Below are 19,206 nucleotides of genomic sequence, written 5' to 3'. Positions count from 1 at the left end.
ATTCTTGTACATCTTTTCTGTCTCTTTGATGTCAATCACTTCATCTTTAGGAGTTCCAGCAGGGTACCTGGGACCAAAGTGGGCTCTTGTGATGGAGGCAGAAGCGGTCAGTTGGGATAAACAGAAACATAAAAAGTCAGGTTGGGAAAACTACTTTGAACTTTGAAAACATGCATATAACTTTTATCCTGAAGGAAATTTAGCTCTTTAGTCAAGAAAGCAAACTCAGGAAGTTAAGTTGTAGAGTGTTTTATCAGTCTCTGTCTCCCTTTGTCTGTAGGTCCTTTAGAAACTTCTTTATTCCATCATGTGCATATGCATGTGTGCAGTGCACATGCACATGTTCACAACACATTCCCTTTGTCCATCAGTGAACATGTAGGTTGTTTTCATATGTTGGCTACAGTGAATAATCTTGCAACCAATGTGTGTCTTTACGAGGTAAGACACTTTCTCTTTCTTTGCATGTATACCCAGAAGAAGACTGCTCAGTCATGTGATAATTCTATTTTAATTTCTGTAGTACTTCCATACTGTTTTTCATAATAGTCTTATCGATCGACATTCCTACCAGCAATGTGCTAGGGCACCTTTTCACTATATCCTCTCCAGGTTTTGTTGTCTCTTGTTTTTTTTTTTTTTTTTTTTTTTTTTTTGGATTTGTTTGAGGCAAAGTCTCTCTGTGTAGTTCAGTCTGGCCTTGATCTCACTATGTAGCCCAAGCTGGCCTCAAACTCATAGTAATCCTCCTGCCTCAGCCTCTCATGTGCTGGGATTATAGGCCGCTCTCAGCTTCTTTTTTGTCTTTTTGATGATGGCTTAATGGCTTTTATTTTCATTTATCTAATGGCTAGTGATATTAAATGCCTTTTCATATACCTGGTAAGCTTTCTTATTCCTTTTTTTTTTTTTGAGAAATGTCTGCTTAGGACATTTGCTCATTTTTAAATTGGGTTATTTATTTTTCTGCTATTGAATTGTAAGAGTTCTTACTAAATTTAGACCCAGGAATGGTGGCACACACCTGTAACCCCTTATCAGATGTAGTGGTACCTTGGCTCACATAATTATTTCCACAATTCTGGTCACAGAATTCTTTCCATGTATATACTATGCTTGCAGTTTAGTTGCAGCCAAAATTATGGAACAAATTCTGCAACTCAGAATCCTAGAAAGAATTTAGTTCACGAACCAAGGTACCACTATACATGGATTTCCAAATACTTTTCCCAATTTGAGGTTGCCTTTTCATCTTGTTTACGTTTTCTTTTGCTATATAGAAACTTTAGTTTGGTATCCCATTTATTTAGTTTTGCTTGTGTAACCTGTAAAGAGATATTTTTGGTTCAACCTGGTTTATCAACACAGTCCAGGCAAGGCTTTGAGTCTGGAGTCTTAAGAATTAGGAGTGGATATTCACTTGGAGTGTCTTAGTTTCTTTACATGCCTTGGGAGTCTAGTACATGTAGGTAGCAAAACAGTTCAGAAGAATTCAGAGATCCTGTTCCTGTTCACATGTTTTCGTATTATTTCTGCTTTCTACTTGCATTTTCTTTGCATATGTACAGGCTTTAACAGTTTCTAGATTTTACTTTAGACAAAAGTGACTACCAGTTCCTAGCATAGTTTCTGATATTTAATAGCCACTCAGCAAAGATTTATACAATGTACACTTTAAATACTAAGTGGTATTACAAGACCATAAATAACTGATTGCAAAAGAGATCACTAGTATTTGTAACAGAAAATAGTTGCGGTAAGATTTTGAAAGTAGAGAGCAAGTTCTTTTGGTTTGGGGTGGTCAAAGATTTGCCTGGGAATTCCCAGAGGATACTAAGTAGCAGTTGTCGTTAAGTATCATAGATGTTCAAGAAATAAAATCACAGGAGTTTAGAAAAATGGAAATCAAGGAATAACTTGCATCTTGTGTTAACAAGCACATTGTAACTAAAGCGATCCACCACTCCTTGCAGATAACAAGTTGTTTTATTTTTGTAAACAATGCACTTGGGACCTACTACCAATTACAAAATGGGAACATGCTGACGAGCAGCTATAGTATGTAACATAAGATTTCTTAAAGTCGAAGGAAGGAAGAATGTTGTGGCCCAGTTCCTTCAGCTTCCACTTGCCTTTACTGATTATCATCTTCAAGCAGATTAAGGAAATGTGTTTATTCAGTCCGTACCTGAGGACATTCTGACACAGACCAAGCTGACAAGTGGGGAAAGGGTTCTAGATGGAAACTAACGTCCTTGAGCTTTCTTCCTCAGATCAGACAAACGCCATTGGCCAGTTTCTCCAGCAAAGCACTCTCCCTTCGTGGCATTTGTGGTATCTTCTCTTGTTTCTGACAGCTTCATCTTTTGTTTCTTTCATGAGATTTTGCTTCCTTTGCTTACTCCTAAAAGCATGCCGATCCCCAGGCTGTTTTCTGCTTGATTCTTTTCTCTATAAAGTCACTCCTGTTTTTAGCTGTAACTGATAAATCCCAAGTTGTAATCTCCACCTCAGCCTTCTTTCTTGAGCTCTGGACATGGATTGAGTTGCTCATAGATATTACCACCTGAATATTCATGGTCACAGCACCTCATGTGGTATTTTCAGTTGTACTCTTTTTTTTTTTTCTCTTCTATCTCCTTTTCTATGTTTTTCTCAGTGAATGGCACCACTAGCTGGGTGTAGGGGTTCACACCTGTAATCCCAGTATTTGAGAAGCTGAGGCAGGAGCATTGCTTCCTGCCTGTGTGCTACATAGTAACTTCAGTACTGGCTGAACTGCAGAGTGAGAGCTTGTTAATAACAGCAGCAATAACAACAGCAAACCACTGCCAGTCACTCAAGCATGTGACATGTTTTTACCGCAGAGTACATGCTTGGGGACCAGTAATTGCCTGTGGCTGTCATGTTTCCTTCACTAGGTTGTGAACTCCCTAAGGACGTGTATAATCCATTAGTCGTTCATTAACTGGTGCTCATCTGCTATCATTTTTGATATATTATAGGATTAGTAATTATGAAATGTTCTGTTTTAGTCTGTTACCCTGCCATAGCAAATTATCACAGATTGGATAGACTAAACATCAGACATGCCTTGCCTTGCAGTTCTGGAGGCTACCTGTTTACATCTGAAGTGTTGGCAGGGTTGGTTCTTTCTGAGGGATGTGAGGGAAGGTTCTATGGTACCTCCCGTATAGCTTAGAGATGGCTATGTTTTTCTTATGTCTTTTCTAGTGAGGGAGGCTGGGAGACTCAAGGTCAGTGTCTGGCGAGGGTCCCTGTTCTGGTTCATGGATGGTGCCTTCTCACTGTATTTCATTTCATGTGGAAGAAGGGCCCAGAGAGCTTCCTTGGACCCATTCTGTTTTTAGGAAGTGGGTGCCAGTGATCAAACTCAGGATCTTGAGCTCACTGGCTAGGTGCTGTTTGCTGAGCTGTACCCCTGGCCCCCTTAGACCTATTTATAAGAACACTAATCCCATTCATGAGGGCTGTGTCCTCAGGACCTCATCACTCCAGATGACTCCGCCTCTTGATGCCCTCATGTTGATGGTTAGGATACCAACATACGCATTTTGGGGGAGCCAAAGATTCATACTGTACTACAGTTCAAGCCATTACTGGCACCAAAGTAGCTTTTGGTGTTTTGGTTCCAAGTTTTGTTTTCTGACAAAGTACTTGACATCACTTTTTTTTCCTTGACAGCATTTTAAATTTCCTTCCTTACCATCCTTACAATGACTCTCTGATGGTACTATAGATAGTGTCATCTGGAAATAGGAAGGTTAGAGTGTATGTTCAGCTGAAGCGCAAAGGTCAGTGTTTGAACCAAATTTGGAATATTGGGAAGCTGGATCTTCTAGCTATTTACAGGTCAAGAAAGAACTTTGATCATATATTATAAAATTTGGACTTTTTTCTTGGCTTCAGTAACTGAAAGTTTTAAGAAAACAATTGAGAAAACTATTTATATTTTAGAAATATCTTTCTAGAAACTGTATAGAATGGATCAGGGGGAAGAAGGAGTAAGAGGGAGATGTTTTTGGAGGAAGGGGAATTAGGGAGAATGAATGCTTGGTAGTAGTTAAGTGAGAAATAATGGATTTAGGGCTATAGCAAGGGAAGCTTATTTGGTCGATAGGAATGTAACAGTGGTCAGACTTAGTGACTGTGGCACAAGGACAAAGAATTTTGCAGATGATTCTGTCACGGGGTGGAGAATTACCATATGTGGAGAGAAATTATCTCTGCCTAGGATTTTGATATGAGTAAACTGGCAGCCTGGGGCTGGGAACATCCATGCCAGCGCTGACAGTAGGCTTACTGTCAGAGTTCTTTGCTTCCTAGCTGAGTATGGCTGCTGTCTGGATTCATCTAGTTGAGTGTTTCCCTTTTTCCCTCCCATGCTTCTCTGTCAGAGACACCTTAATAAGGATAGATCCCCAAAACCCACTGTTCCCCTTTGTAATTAGCTGGCTTCCTATAACTCAGTACCTGGTGTTATTTTTAATATATGGAGAATCCTATAGAATAATACCCTCCTCTTTAGGATCCTTCATTTAGGCTCAGTCACTGAGATTCAGATGCTGGCTATGCACACATACCCAAAACCTTAGGAAATATAGGAGTCTAAGTCAAGAGAATACTACAGTGCTGGGTTTCCTTCAGACCCATTTCAGAAATCACTAAGAACTAAAGAGGATGTTTGACTAACAGTACACCATTTAATTTCCTCTTTGGTGTAAGATGCTCTATGCTCCATGAATTTTCAGATCTTGGGTTCCCTACATAGAACCCTTAGCATATGGTATCTTGTCTTCCCTTGACTAAAGAAATTAAGGCAGGACAATGCAGTCAGTAGATTGGCCTGGGGGTATATAGACAGATACTAATTCAGGGCCTCCCCTTGTCCTAAGTCTGAAAGCTGTGACTTTCAGCCAGGGTTGCATGAGATGGCAGTGAGTGTGTAGATTGCTTTGATGAAGAACTTTTAATCATTTAGTCTCAAAATAGATACAACCCCATAGCTGTTGGAGGTGTAAGCTGGAAACTTAACTGTTTAGCTGAATAGTTCTGAGGAGTTTGTTTATACTCAAATTTTTGCTAATTAAAAATGATGCTTGACATGATTGTAGAACTGAGATTTGTCAGCAAATTTGTGATTCCTTAGGCCTGCCTTACAGCTTGTCGGGTCTAATTTAGGCTATGTGGCAGCTATGTCTTAGCACATCAGTAAAGCTAGCATGTTTCTGCCAGGTTCCTCTTTCCTTTAGGGTGGCACATCCCTAAGGGAAGGAGGAAGGTCATCTCCTATTGCCTGTCATTCTGTTTCTGTATAGTTTTTGAGTTTAGGGAGGGGTAATTCTGTAGAAGGGGCAAAAAACTTTTCTCAACTACCAGAATAAACCACTTTCTGCATGTACAAAACAAATCCCAGCTATGTGACCACATTTCAGCCTCTTTATTGTGTTGCTTCTGGCTTTCTTTAATAGTAAAGAAGGAAAACAGTTTACGAGCTGCCTTACTGTACGAGTAAGGCAGACTTGGGCCCCCCGTCCTTGGTATCCTGTGTGTATGATGGTTCACATGGGAAGATAAGGTTGGCAGCTGCTGGTCCTGAGCCTCCCAGTCTCTGGCAGTGACAAGAAAGCAGCTGGAGGGGCTGGGGATTTAGCTCAGCGGCATAAGCGCCTGCCTTGCAAGCAGGCAGTCGTGAGTTCCATCCCTGGTACTGATAAAAATGAAAAAAAGAGCAAAAAAAAAAAAGAAAGCAGCTGGGTTAGGAGAAGGCAGTTCCCGTTGCTTCCAGATTAGTTGTATCTAGCCTCAGACTTAGATTGGTTATAAGATGGGAGACTGTAATAGGTGAGGCCCTGCTCCAGTATCCTGTGACACCACTCAGTTGCTCAGTAGCTAAAGTGGAATTTTGTGTGCCTAACCCACCCTTCAGCCCCCTTCAGAGTTCCTGCAGCTCTGAACCTTCCCACAGCCTTGCATGAGTGTCAGTGTCTCATGTTGAATTTCCATCTTGACTCATCTGTCTCTAGGCGAAGATCCCTGCAAAGATTTAAATTGGGAACCAGACCTTGAGAATGTCTGTTTAGAGCATTCCTCAGCTTCTAGATAAATGCATTTCCCTTCTTAACCCAATCTGTTTTTCTAGCCCTGTCCCACTAGCTCCTGAGCAGTCCTGCTTTGAAGAAGCTTCTTAACCTACCTAGGATTCCCAGCGGCCAGATCCACTGTGACAAAGTGGGGATATTGTTGCTCACATGGTTCAGGACACAGTAATGGCTTACTTATCCCAAAAGCCTAGTCCAGTGCGGAGGTCACGTGATGTCTATCATTCTGTGGGCCCTGTAGAATGGTGGCAGAAGGAGCTCTGCTTTCTTCATCAGAGCTTATGCTGATTGCTGCTTACTGCTTACCACTTTTCCCATTTATTTTCCTTTTTGCTTTTGCTGAAACTTGGGAAGGATATAAGATACAAAGGTATTTTGTGATCAATCGCTAAGAGCTTTCTTATGCAGTTTAAAGACTATAACCAGAGGTAGCAAATCTATTGTGCTTCACTTTCTGAATACGTCTACTGTCCGAGCCTTTGTCTTTCTGGAAAACTCAAGCTGCTTAGAAGAGGGCTGAATGCATTTGGTAGGAAGCCGGACAAGGTCTGTTAGCTTTCACTATCCCGTCCCAGGCCTCAGTGGACGAGGGAAGAGAAGTAAGTGTTCTAGGTCGTCTGCTAGCTCTGGAGATCTTGTCCAATGTTGAGTGTGGGCTCCTTTTTAGCATGGGCTCCAGACCCAAACCTGGTCACCTCAGCCCATGGTCTGTATTCATGATGAGTGACTACAGAGTTGGAACTGGGGAAGGGATTCTGATTTAATCATCTCTGTTTTTCTTGGTTTAAACCTTTGCCTTTTCCTCCTGGCTCAAGTCTGGGAAATTCCACAATAAATTGGCTGTGACTTCCACTGAAATCTGACAGTTTTCAAGTTCTTTTTTTCTCTGTATTTAGATGTGGTTATAGTTATGCTGTCAGCCCTTATCTCTTCTGTCATACAGCCAGCTCCAAGTGGGTTAGGAGGTATTCGCTCTGTTGTTAGTGCTGGCTGCATAATGAGGTGGATGGTTAAGAAATGGGTTCTTTAGCATCTCCTAGAGTTTACATTTTCTTCTTTGGTTGAAAGGAAGTAATGTTTTTGGGAAAAGCCAGTAGGGAGGCAAATGGCTTTGGAGTCTGCTCTTTTTCCACAGAATCTTAAGCCAAGGAAATCATTGTTGAGTTAAAAGTGTGTTTTTATCTACTGTCATATACAAGGCTACCTGTTCTACACAAACAAATCTGAAATACCCTTTGTAGACTGACTACCCTATTCTTGGGCTAAAGGGACTAGGTTCTATGGTAAGTTATTACAAGGAATGTTACAGAGCAACAGAACTTGCAAGATTTGGAAAGATTGGCGTGGGCATGCTAGGTGAATCAAAGTTCCTACTCACTGTTGGCTGAAGGAGGAAGAGGGTCAGCTCAGAAGAGAACTGGCTCCCCTGGATTGTTGTTGGATGATCAGAGCTCTGTAGTGAGGATTCTGGGGATCTCTAGATCAGAAAGCAGTGTTGCTTGCTTGCTTTCTCTCTCTCTCTCTCTCTCTCTCTCTCTCTCTCTCTCTCTGTCTCTCTGTCTCTCTTTCTTTTTGTTTTGTTTTTTCCTCACCTGTGATTGCAGAATAGACAGGATTATCATGTTTCATCTGCTTGGCAATTTATGATCCAGCACTTCAAAGGTCTCTAACCATTACATTGCGGTGAATAAGGAGCTTCTTTTGAAAACAGACATTCGGGGCTGGGGATTTAGCTCAGCGGCATAAGCGCCTGCCTTGCAAACAGGCAGTCGTGAGTTCGATCCCTGGTACCGATAAAAAAAAAAAAAAAAAAAGAAAACAGACATTCAATCTCCCAATGAATCCTAACTAGGATTGTTGAATTATCAAGAACTTGGGCCATGTGAGAGCCACATAGCTAGTAAAGCCTCCAGGAAGATAGGGCTGCTGTTGGCAAAGATCGGGTAATTAGGATCTTGAAAAGGGCCCTAAACTTTAGATAATATTTGAACAGTATGATACCACTTTACCCAGTTCCAAATTCTGGGTTCCAAAGCAGTCTGGGTCCCCACATTTACTGCTGAGAATCCAAATCAGCTTACCCAGCCTCCCATCCTTCCTAGTCATTGCCTGGTATAGCCTCAAAGAATTCTTATTTTCTTGCAGTGGCTGTTCAAAAAGGACTGGACTAGATGTGTACCCTAAAAACATGGCACTATTCCATGTGAACTGTACTTGGGCACTTTATCTGTCTTCACCTTCTCCAAAAGCTGACAGCAGATTATATTCTTAAAAACCAGTCAGCAACTGACAGCTTGTTTCAGTAGAAGGGAAGATTCAATATGTACTGTGTTCCAGCAATTTCTTATGTTCTGGTTTCCATCTGAGACTGGGAGCTCCTGCAAGTATAGGACTCTGTCTTACATCTTTCTATATTCTATAGCCCAGACATGACAGAGGTGAGTAGGCAGGGGAAGAAAGAAGAACGAAGGAAGGAAATGGGGGAGGGGAGAGAGTAGGATCTATATTTAGCGAAAGGGAGAGACGCTCAGCAAGGGTGTGTGAGTGAGCTTGCTGGCAAGGGTTGTGTGTGCGTGAGTGTGCGGGGAAGGGGGTGTGTGCACCAGCAACGTGTGAGGAGGGGTGGTGCCCTATGGGAGGTTGCAGGCAGGAAGCAGCTGGAGAGGAGGAGGAGCAGCAGCAGGAGCAGGAGCTGCCCTGCTTTCTCTCAGTCTCAAAGCACAGAATTGATTGAGTTTGCATTCCACATCCACTTGAAGTTTGGCTGTGTTGCCTTCTGCAGGCTGGTTGTCAGAATACCCTCTCAGCAGAGAGGTGTGGACCAGATTGGATTCCTCCTAAATTTGCAGCTGGCAAGGCACCGCCCCACCTTCACTGAGGGGATTTCTCTGCTGGGTATTGTTCCTATCATCAACTTTGTGCTGTGGAGCCAGCCGCTACGTGCAACTGAGAATAATAGCTCTGGGGTGCTGTCGGCTGGGCAGGCGGCAGCACTGTGGCTCAGAAAGTTCATCCGGTGGCTTTTCTGTGGAACCAAGGAGTGCTTCTGAATGGATTCCTCTTACAGACAGAACTCGCGCTCTAAAACTTGAATTAATGGTTTTAATTGTTGTGTTTTGTTTTTTCTTTTCGATTCCTTAACCCTTATTTTGGTTGCAGCAGTAAGGTAAGTGGTATTGAGTATGTGACTGACTTTGCACGACAAGCAGGGACAAAAGCAAAGCATTTGTGGGTGGAATATGGAGCAGCCACATTAATTACATAACTGCTTGAGCCAACTTGCTGGTTGGGGGTCATTATAATGAGTGAAAATAGTTTACTCAGCACTAGGGTAGGCGCTTCACGTGCACATGTCTGTGCGCTAATAGTCTGGCCATTCATTCCTGTTGGTACTCTGCTATACCTATACAAACAATCCATGCTCCCCTCTGCATGTGTGTACTTGGACACAAGTATCTGTTTCTCCCTCTTGGTGTGTCTATGTGTGTTTACAAATTACCTGTCCACTCTTCTCCTGTGTGTACAGCATATCTGGACAACTTCTTTCTTCATCTTACATGAGTACATATAAGCCATCTCCCCTCTGTGTACATTTATACAGAGAGGTATCTGTCTTTTTCTGTGTTTGCGCATGTGCTCAGATAACCTTTCTGGTCTCATATATATTCAGACCTTTCCTTTTTCTGTATGTGTGTATGAGAGAGGGGTGCTATAATATCTGTCTAATGTAGTACCAGATCTTCCCTGTCCTGTACATATGCCATGTAAACAGAAAAATCATCTTGAGCTTTCTTAGCCTTAAATGTGTGCACACATGCGTATAGATGGTTTGTCTGTGTTATGCATGTGAAGTGAAAGAGTTCTAACTTTGTAAATAGAAAACCACTGTTAAATCCTGAGTTTCCTCATTGGGCTTAGTCAAGTCTAATTAGTCATTTTTCGCATCCATGAAAGCAGAATAATTCTTTCCTCTTGTCTCATAGGGCTGTTGTGATGACAAAAAGAGAATCATGTAAAGTGAAATTCTATAAACAAATACAATCTTTTATAATTTTTATATCTTTGACCTAGCTGTGCTGAAATTATGCTCTTGTCTGTGCAAGGTCTTCAAGCCTTGCAAGTGAAGGGGCCGCCTCTGTTGAAGCAACCAGGTGTACCCCATAGTTTTGCCTAGAGTATTGGGAAGAAACTAGCTATGCAGAGCCACAGAACATCAAGAAGGCTGGGTTGGGAGGGAGAAGAGGTCTCATCCTCTGCACGTTGGGGCTTCAATTCTTGGTACTTTATAGCCATAAGCATGTTGGATCTGTCATGAGATGGAAATGTGCTGCTCCCAGCCAAGATCAAAGTGATAAAAGATAAAAGATAAGTGAAAGAAGCAGAGCATTCTGTGCCACTGAGGTGACAGCCTGCTCTTCACAGTGAGCATCTCCTTCCAGGCTTCTCCTGGTGTAGAGGCTTCTCCTCTACTCCAGACTTCCAGGTCTTTGTTATCCTGTATGTTAACATTAAACTACTAACTTTGGACTGTTTTGGGTACTTGAGGCACACTTAGTCTACTTTAACATATGCTGTATACATAAGATGTGTATGAGATTTTAAGGATTTAACATTTGAAAAGAATTCAGATATATTAATTTTTGTGTTGATTACACATTGAAATAATATTTTAGGTATTGGGCTAAATAAAACATATTAAGATTACCATCATGTAGTTATTTTCACTTTTCTATGTGGCTACCAAGAAATTTAAAATTATATTTGTGGCTCACTTTATATTTTGTTGAACACTGCTGTTGTAGGGCAGCTTTTCCTACTAGAAGGGCAACGGAAGCCCCATTACAGCAGCCCTCTGGGCACAGGAACTGTGGCAGGGACTTCCCGAACCAGTCTCATACACAGGAGAGACAGATATTAGCTAAGTGACAGTCTGGCAATTTTTGTTCTGAGTGAATCCCCTGAAAATTCTGAGTATAATTAGAGAAAGATTTCTAACTTAGTTTTATGTTTTAAAAAAGGGTTATAAATGACCAATCTAGAAGAAATCCTAAAACTTGAAGGTACCATGTTGTCATGGAAACAGAAGGAGATTAGAAGTCAGATTTGTATTCTAATTCAATTTAGCCATTAACTCCTTTATTTTTCCATGTCATTGAGTTCTCACAGTGTCACAGCCCCTGTGCTAGGCACTGGGAATTAAAAACAAGTATTGAACACAGCTTCTTGTGTAATGGAGCTCACACCCACTGTGAGCCCTTGAGTAAGAGCCTCCCAAATCCAGACAGCAGCAACAGCAAGTACCATTCTAGGTCAGGTTACAGTCTTGAGTAATTAGACGTTTGAAAAGCTAAGTTCTTCCCCTGCCTAAAGACTCTCAAATTCAAAATTTGAAAAACATTATGGCAGTCAAACAAAACTATTTCATAAGCTACATTACAAGGTAGAGTATAGAGGGATGGCAGGTCCTAGGAACTACAACCCAGGAATTCTGCTAAGCTCACAGTCTAGAGGATTCTCTATTGCTCTTAGCTAATCTTGCTCTTCATACCTTGTAACCTGGTCACTTTCTTCTGATGAGATACTCTTTCCTTTCCAAAGGTGAGCATCCTAAGAGAACCCTTACCTGCTGTAGTGCTAGAAATCCATTACTTTCCCCACCTTTGGAGTATAGCATTATTGGTAACTGGGCCTGGCAATGACCTGTCTTCTGTGAGGGAGGCTAAGAGCTTTTGGCTTATTGCCTGCTGGGATTGCTTCACACAAATTAGGAAGCCGCTTGATCTATGTACATAGAATCTTGGCCTGTTCCCAGGGGTCCCCTGGTGGTTTCCTGCAAGCCAAGATTTGGGTCAGAGGCAGTTTTTGCAAGCTATAGTCACATTCCTACTCATGTTTATTTGACAAATCAAAAAGAGGAATAAATGAATTAGCCATTTCAGAAAACGGGGAGGGTATTTTGCTGTTGTCGTTTTGCTTCTCTTGACTTGTTTTGGAGGTACTAGTGAATGGATTTGAGGAGTCCATGCCCAGCTCTACTTCTCAGCCTTCTGGCATTAAACCCATTTAGTTTTGCTGTGATCTCTTTTCCAACTCGTGTACCTCTTGAGAAGGCTACCTTATTTTTTCCAGGTATTCTTAGGCAAAGAGCATAGAAACAGATGGTCATTTCTGATTAGATGCATGAAATTTGGAGATTTGACCAGAATGAATAGGACAACAAGGTAAGGCATGGACTAAATGCCTTGATGGAAATTAGAGGGCTGGATTTGAATTGAGCACACCTCAGAGCCTCTGTCCTATCAGTTCAAACATTACTTCTCTGTGGTCTTACCAGCCTTGCCTTTGCATCTTATCTCCTTCCCTTTCCTCTCCTGTGGAACTAAATGCTTAAAACTTGTATTATAACTCTGATAATAACAAGTATGATATCATATTGTGGTTGTGTATAGGTCTCTCTCTCTCTCTCTCTCTCTCTCTCTCTCTCTCTCTCTCTCTCTCTCTGTGTGTGTGTGTGTGTGTGTCTCCAGACCTTAATGTTATTAAGAAAGTGGGGTCATGGAAATTATATCCCTGGCACAAAGCTGCCTGCCTGCCATACCATTTAGATTCTCATTCCTGGAGTCTAGAATTGACTTGGAGGTGAAGTGGGCCTTCTAAGGCGGGCCCCTGTCACTTCATTTCTGTGGGCAGTGGCAAAGAGAGGGAGCTGGGCATGGCAGTTACATGCATGTAATCACAGCATGGGGGAGGCTGGGGCAGGAGGGTCCAAGTGCAAGCCCAATTTAGACAATTTAGCAAGACTGAGTCTCAAGTAGAAAAGACTGGGGGTATAGTTTAATGGTACAGCACCCTTGGATTCTATCACCATTGCTGCAACAACAGCAGTAGCAATAGGGGTGGGAGTGTGCTTTAGGGGATGTGCTGGGAAGAAGGTGATTGGGTCTCCTGGCCTTTAGGGTTGCCCTTTCTCTCATTCTGACTTCTGATATCCCACTAACTCTGAGCAGTATGAGGGTAGTACGCTGGGTGTCACTCTGAGCTGTGTCCCACGATTCAGAGCATAAAGACTAGATGACTGAGTTTGATGTCTTTGGGGAACCTATATCTCTATGAGATAATTCTTAATTCCAGAATTCATGTAGGGAAGGTGGCTACTAACTCAAAAGAAGGGTTGGACGATACCATATGATTAATGTAGAAGCAAATATCATTTCTGAGGGCTGAGAAAAGTTGCTATGGCATTTGTAAACTACAGATCTTATTTGTTAGTGAGTAGAGAGCGAGTCATTTTAGTTCTTTAGGAGGCCACAGACATGTGAGTGTGCCGTTTGCCCTCTGTGTGGCTGGCCAGCCAGTGTCATGGGCATTGCAGTCTAGGAGTGGGCACTGGTAGCATTATCCAGGAAACTGAGGCAGGTCAGTTGGGAGTGTTGGTCTGAGGAGAAGAAACAGATAGGAGTCAGGCTAACCTGGCATGTACTGAAGCAATAGCAAGAGCATTAGCTCCATTTTTATTCCTGACAGACTACTACTTCTGGGCCAAAAAGGGGTTGACCTTGAGGACCTGTAAGTAAATTTGTGTCTCACTAGTGCTAGAGGAAAAGCTCGCTTTCTGTAACCATTTGCCCCCTTGTCAGGCTGCCAAAGGAAGATGACAGATCTCCTAAATGACTCCTAAATGAAGTGCTGGGAAACAAGTGATTTGCTCTTCTCTCTGTCTGTCTCTGTCTCTGTCTCTCTCTTACTTTAAAAAAATGCTCCTAGGAGAAAGAAGGACTAATTCAAAGGGTGACACTCTATTGGTGGAATTTTAGGCCCAGCTACAGACCATTAGAAGGGACTGGAAGTCTGGTGTAGAGTGGAAGTCATGGTTCACTCAAATACCATTTAAGCGTGGGATGCTTGGGCTAGATACTGGTTTCCATGTTTCTTTGACTTAAACTTGCTATGTCGCAATAAGGAGAATGCTGCAGTATTTTACAGTATACTAAATTCCAGCTTCTTGTTTTAGCTTTGTAATATTCCTGTGACAACCCTGCCCCCCCCCCCCAGGCATACATACATCCACACTTTACAGAGAGGCAAGAGCTTAATCCAAGATCACTGGTAAAGTAAGACCTAAGGTGATGTCTGCTGATTTTAGGCCCAGTAGCGTATCGTGCTTGCTCATGGTATCATGCAGTTATACACAGACCTCCCGTCTTTGTTTAGTGAATAATATTTCTCTTTTGACAGACAAACCTGAAAGGATAATGGGTCTGTCTGCCCTCTCATGGAGCCAGGAAGTTAGGGCTGATACCATTAGCTTTGCCAAGACCAAAACAGAAGCAACCAATCCTTGCATGGCTTGGGGGTGGGGGGAAAAAGGAGTATTTTGGGGAATAAAGATTTTGTAACTGTGGGAGGAGAGAAGAAAGAATTTGAGTTAATTGCAGAATTAGGGGTTAATCTGCCTAGACAGCTGGGTACCAGGCCCCAGATTTTGAGAAATTGAGAATACCCAGAAATTGAGAATACCTTTGAAGGCTAGACATAGTGGCGAGGTTAGAAGTGTGATTGGGCCTGTCTCCTTAAGTCCTTGGCGTCAAGCAGTAATGGGTGAATTGGGTCTCTCCCCTGTTTCACAGGATAGTAAACATATTTAGATGAGGAATCCCTTGGTGAAGTAAAATTCTTAGCGGGAGGAGTGGGAGATACTAAAAGGGAATTCATCTAGTTTCTGCCTCTTGGTTCTTGACCTAGTTATTTTCAATAAAATGAATCAGCTTCACCTTGATCCAAGTCCTGTGACTAATCTTTCTAGTTCTTCCTCGTCAAGGAAGGCACAGTGTTTTTAAATTTCAGGCCCATTATACTATAGCTATAGATGAAGACTTTTCCTGAAAATGAGTTGCTGAGAGAAATTTAGGTTGTATTTTTTAAGGCAATTTAAACCCTTTTAGGATTAACTTGGATACTGAGAAAATAAAAAGAAGCAAGAATTTAGAAGATTTATAAATCTAGATTAAATCTAGAAAAATGGGGAAACTTATCTCTGATCAAAGAACACAAAAGATAGCCTGTGTCCTTTTAACCCCTGTGACCCTCCGTAGAGTAACCAGCAAAACAAGAGCTATTAGCAGCCCCATGCATCTGCTAGCTCTCTGCTGGCCCCTTTGTGCTTTATGCTGTCCTCCTCTCTACTCTTCACATCCCTGTGAAGAGGCTGGATATCCACTCCATGGAAGATAATCATCATCTCCGCCTCTGTGGGCGGCTTAGGGAACAGAGGCGAGACTGGCAGCAGGTCTGTGGTCATGTTTTTGGAGATGCCAGAAGGTTTTAGCAAGCTTCCATTGCTCAAGCAGTGACAGGATGCCTGGCAGTCATTTACTACGGTTCTCTAAAGGATCCACAGAGCACCAGCAAAGCTGACCTCGGGTACTGATTTCGGTTAAGCACTGGTAAGTGGAGTCAGGAACCCCAGACTAAGCCTGAGCCGCCTCCTTCCATTCCCAGTTGTGAGACTGCCATGTGTGCCTTTGGTTGTCAGCTTCCTGGAGCCCTACATGCTACATGCTACCTGGGATCTGGATGGTGGCTGGACTGTGCCACCTTATCCTGGAATTAGGCATGCAAATGCTTCTTTCTTCCAAATTTAACATTCTTTCCATGGTCTTTTCTCAAAGCAAGGGGTCGTTATAAGTATCAAAAGGGAGTCCTTTGTACAATGAGGATGGGCAGGGATGTATCTGTGAGTAGCTGCATCTTCTCCAGAACCACAAAGTAGAAAGGAAGATTGCATGTACTGTCTTCCATTGTGTTTGTGGTTTGAGCTGTGCTGGGTTAGTCTTTATTTGTTCGTTCCTAAGCCATACTCTAGTGCTGAATTTTGTGAAGATTCAAATAGAGGGTCACTCCTTGACCTTATGTCATCCACCTCCTTATGCCTTGCCTCAGGACTGATGACTGATGCCTTTGGTACTTGCCTAGAACACAAAAGACTGGATTTATTCATCCACATTCTAAGGGGAAGCCCCAGTAAGAGAACTGACTGACTACACCCTTTAAGATCGAGGTTGGGAGGTAGACTAGGGTTGATTCTTACAGTCTTAGAAGGTAATGTTCTTATTCCTGCCTGATGCTCCTTTAGATTAAAATTATCTGGTGCTTTTTGATCTGAGTGCACTGTTTTCCTTTTTTACTAGCTACAGGATAAGAGTCAACCAGGATCCAGGGGCATGTGCCAGGTTTGGAGGCCACGTATATGGCCATTTCAGGCAGCACTGTGGTCTAAGCCCAAGGTGTCAGCCAGCAAAAATTACTAGAAACAGACTGAAAAGAGCAAGACAGGCTGTTGTCTCCCAGGACAATCCCAGTTAAGCACCCTGGCAGTATATAAGGGAAAGAAGCAGAGAACCAGTCCTTCCAGAGCCTGAGTGAGAAAATGAAGCGGTTGTTGCAAGAGTCTGAGGAAGAAATCATGGTCACCTTGGGACCCCCCTCACAGCTTTCTCCAGAGAAAGTTACGGCAGAGACTGTGTGTGCCATTGAAAACAAGCCCTCAGGCCCTGCTGGGTCTGTGCCAGAAGACAGCTCCCTGCTCCCTTGCTATGGGTCAGCAGCCTCAGGCACTGGTGGAGATAAAGATGGGGGACCAGTCCAGCTTTGCAGTTTGGGGCAGCCCAATGGCCAGCTTCCTCTGGGCTCCACCTCCAGGGTTTCAGAGTCTGGTTCTCAGGACCTTTCATCTGCCAGCATTGCCACAGGCTGTCAAGAGCCCTCCTTGAGGAGCCAAGCCAAGTCCCATGGGTTCAGGGGCTCCAGCCAGGGCTGTAGACGTGAACAGCGAGAGCCGTTCGGAGATGTTGTAGAGTACATCATCAGAGAGCTGCAAGGTATTAGCCATCTGCAGACTGAGATTGCTGAGCTGCAGCGGCACCTGAGCCAAGTCCGGGGCTCAGTGGATGAGGTGTCAAACTGTGTCGACTCTGTCCTGAGTGAAATAGAAGGCTTGCACATGGGCAGCAGCTCCCTAACCAAGATGTGTGAGGGAGAAAAGGCTACAGAGCCCTGCGTGGGAAGAGCCAGCAAGGAAGCTGTTCTTTACTTGTATGGACTTCCTGAACAAGAAGGAGAAAATACCATGGAACTGGTGGATAACTTCTTGGCCGGACATCACTGTGTCAATGGCATGCAGTGCGGCAGGTACATCAAAGAGGCTTACAGGGTAGGCAAAGCCCCTGGCCCCAGGCCTGCCGTGGTGAAGCTTGCGCATCCTGAGCACAGAGACTTTATCTTACAGAAGTCCATCCTCTTACAGAGTATGGGGATCCAGGTTGCCACCAGAGAAGAACCCAACTGGTCACTGAACTGTAAGAATCCACAAAAGCAGTCTGTACCATTTTTACAGCAACTTCAGAATCATAATGGGAACTCTTTAAACCAAGATAAAGCAATTTTTCAAATGAAAACAGGGAACAGAGGACCCATAACAGAATCATATCAGACCAGGGCTCAGAATCAACATGGAGAACACCAGGCTCCTTGCTTCCAATTCAAGGACAATCTGGCAAAGGAAAGTGCTATGTGTAAGCCAGGGGCTGAAGTAAAAGGAGCATCAGAAACATCCCAGGTTATCAGTGGCACTTGTGGTAAATCAGCAGGGAGAAAGACTTCTCTCGCTCCCCTCCATCAACTTGAAGAACCTCCCCTGGTGTTAATCTCAAAGGAGGAAGATTCTGAGAAGTCCCAGTTTTTTAAAAGGTATAGGCCAGAACTTGAAGCGTGTAAAGCAGCAGCACTAGACAGTGACTGCAGCAGGAAGAGTGAAGCCAGCAGCTGCTTGTCACCGCCTGGATTGCTGAAGACAGACAGAATAAGTGCTGAAGACAGGCTTCCAGGCTGTGAAGCCGGGCTCGATATTCTGAGTGCCAAGCAGCTGGAAGACCTTTTAGCAGACAAATCTAGAAGGTTCACAACTCTGAGCTCTGACAGCATGGTGGAAGAGATGATCTTAGGGCCTGAGACCTTCAGTAACATGGTTCACATTGACCTGAACAATGAGGAGGAATGTGCTGCTCAGGTTCTCAGGGTCTTCAACAAGTCCTCCTGTGTTCTGGGTGGCCAGCAGGAAGATGAAGACATTGAGATCAAGTTTCATACAACTAAACTGGGCCGAGCAATTCACCATTTTTGTTCAGCTCTGCAGGGAGTGTTCCAGAAGCTGGAAAACAGTGGATCCATCAGTCCTGAGGGCCTGGAAAGCAGTGACAGTGGTTCACAGTCAGAGAGCAGTGATCGACTCCTTGGAACAGTGGGTTGCTCTGTGGAGAGCCCTGGAAGCCAAGAGAGTGGGAGCTTGCTTAGCGTGGTTTCTGGTGGACTAGGCACCTCTGTGCAAGGCGACCAAACCCCTCAAGACCCAAGTAACTTCTCTCTTGCTTCTAATAACTCAACTCTGCCATATTCACCCAGTATCGCTCTAACCTCCTGTCTGGGAAGCCAGACTTATTCCAGGCCTGAATCTCCGAAGCAAGGCAGACTAAGTCTAGAGCAAGTGTGTACAGAGACCATTTACCTCAACAAGTGCATCAACAATTTTAAGAATGTTCTACGAGAAAAAAGGCTGAGGCAGAAAAAGCTTTTACACGAGCTAGTGCAGAAGGCAAACCATCTCTCAGTGGAAGACATGCCTCCAGGTATTGTGTCTCTGTGTGGTGGACTCTGTAGATTCATCGGGACAGCATGGGGCCTGGCATGCTGGGGGGCAGGGGTCTCAGTGATGGGGGATGTCCACAGCTCGAATCAGCCTGAATTAGTTGAGTACCAACCCTAAGCTAAGCCTATGAGAACAGGGGTGAAAAGGGTTCTAAATTAACACATTGAAAACTCTAGTGAGTTTCCAGTGTATCAGAAATAGGCATGAGTTGGTATAGGCATAGTGGCACTCCTCGGTAATCTCAGCACTCTGGGAAGCTGAGGCAGGAGGATTGCAATTTTGAGCCCAGTTGAGCAGCCCTGTCTCAAAATAAAAAAGTTTTTAAAGGATTGTGGATAAAGTTCAGTGCAGAGGCCCTGGATTCAATCCCTAGAACAAACAAAC

The 19,206-nt window shown here is 43.4% G+C and overlaps 1 protein-coding gene across 8 annotated transcripts in view; it reads left to right on the top strand.

The window, feature by feature from the left end:
- Positions 1-19,206, top strand: part of Unc13b (unc-13 homolog B) — a 192,465-nt gene that overhangs the window by 124,911 nt on the left and 48,348 nt on the right. For 2 of the 8 annotated variants that reach the window (XM_063225787.1, XM_063225780.1), the window contains exons 1-2: positions 8,774-9,288; positions 16,310-18,802. The exons of 5 other annotated variants lie outside the window; for them this stretch is intronic. In XM_063225787.1, coding sequence (XP_063081857.1) covers positions 16,549-18,802 — 2,254 coding nt within the window. In that variant the 5' untranslated portion in view covers positions 8,774-9,288; positions 16,310-16,548. Of the gene's footprint in view, positions 1-8,771; positions 9,289-16,309; positions 18,803-19,206 lie in introns of those variants that run through there. One more of the 8 variants, XM_063225784.1, reaches the window with a different exon arrangement.

This window comes from Cavia porcellus, unplaced genomic scaffold, assembly GCF_034190915.1.
Source record: "Cavia porcellus strain 051 isolate PalLab524CR breed Dunkin Hartley unplaced genomic scaffold, mCavPor4.1 scaffold_1, whole genome shotgun sequence".
Taxonomy (NCBI): Eukaryota; Metazoa; Chordata; class Mammalia; order Rodentia; family Caviidae; genus Cavia; species Cavia porcellus.
Note: the sequence above shows the minus strand (reverse complement) of the source record. Positions and strands in the feature narration are given on the sequence as shown.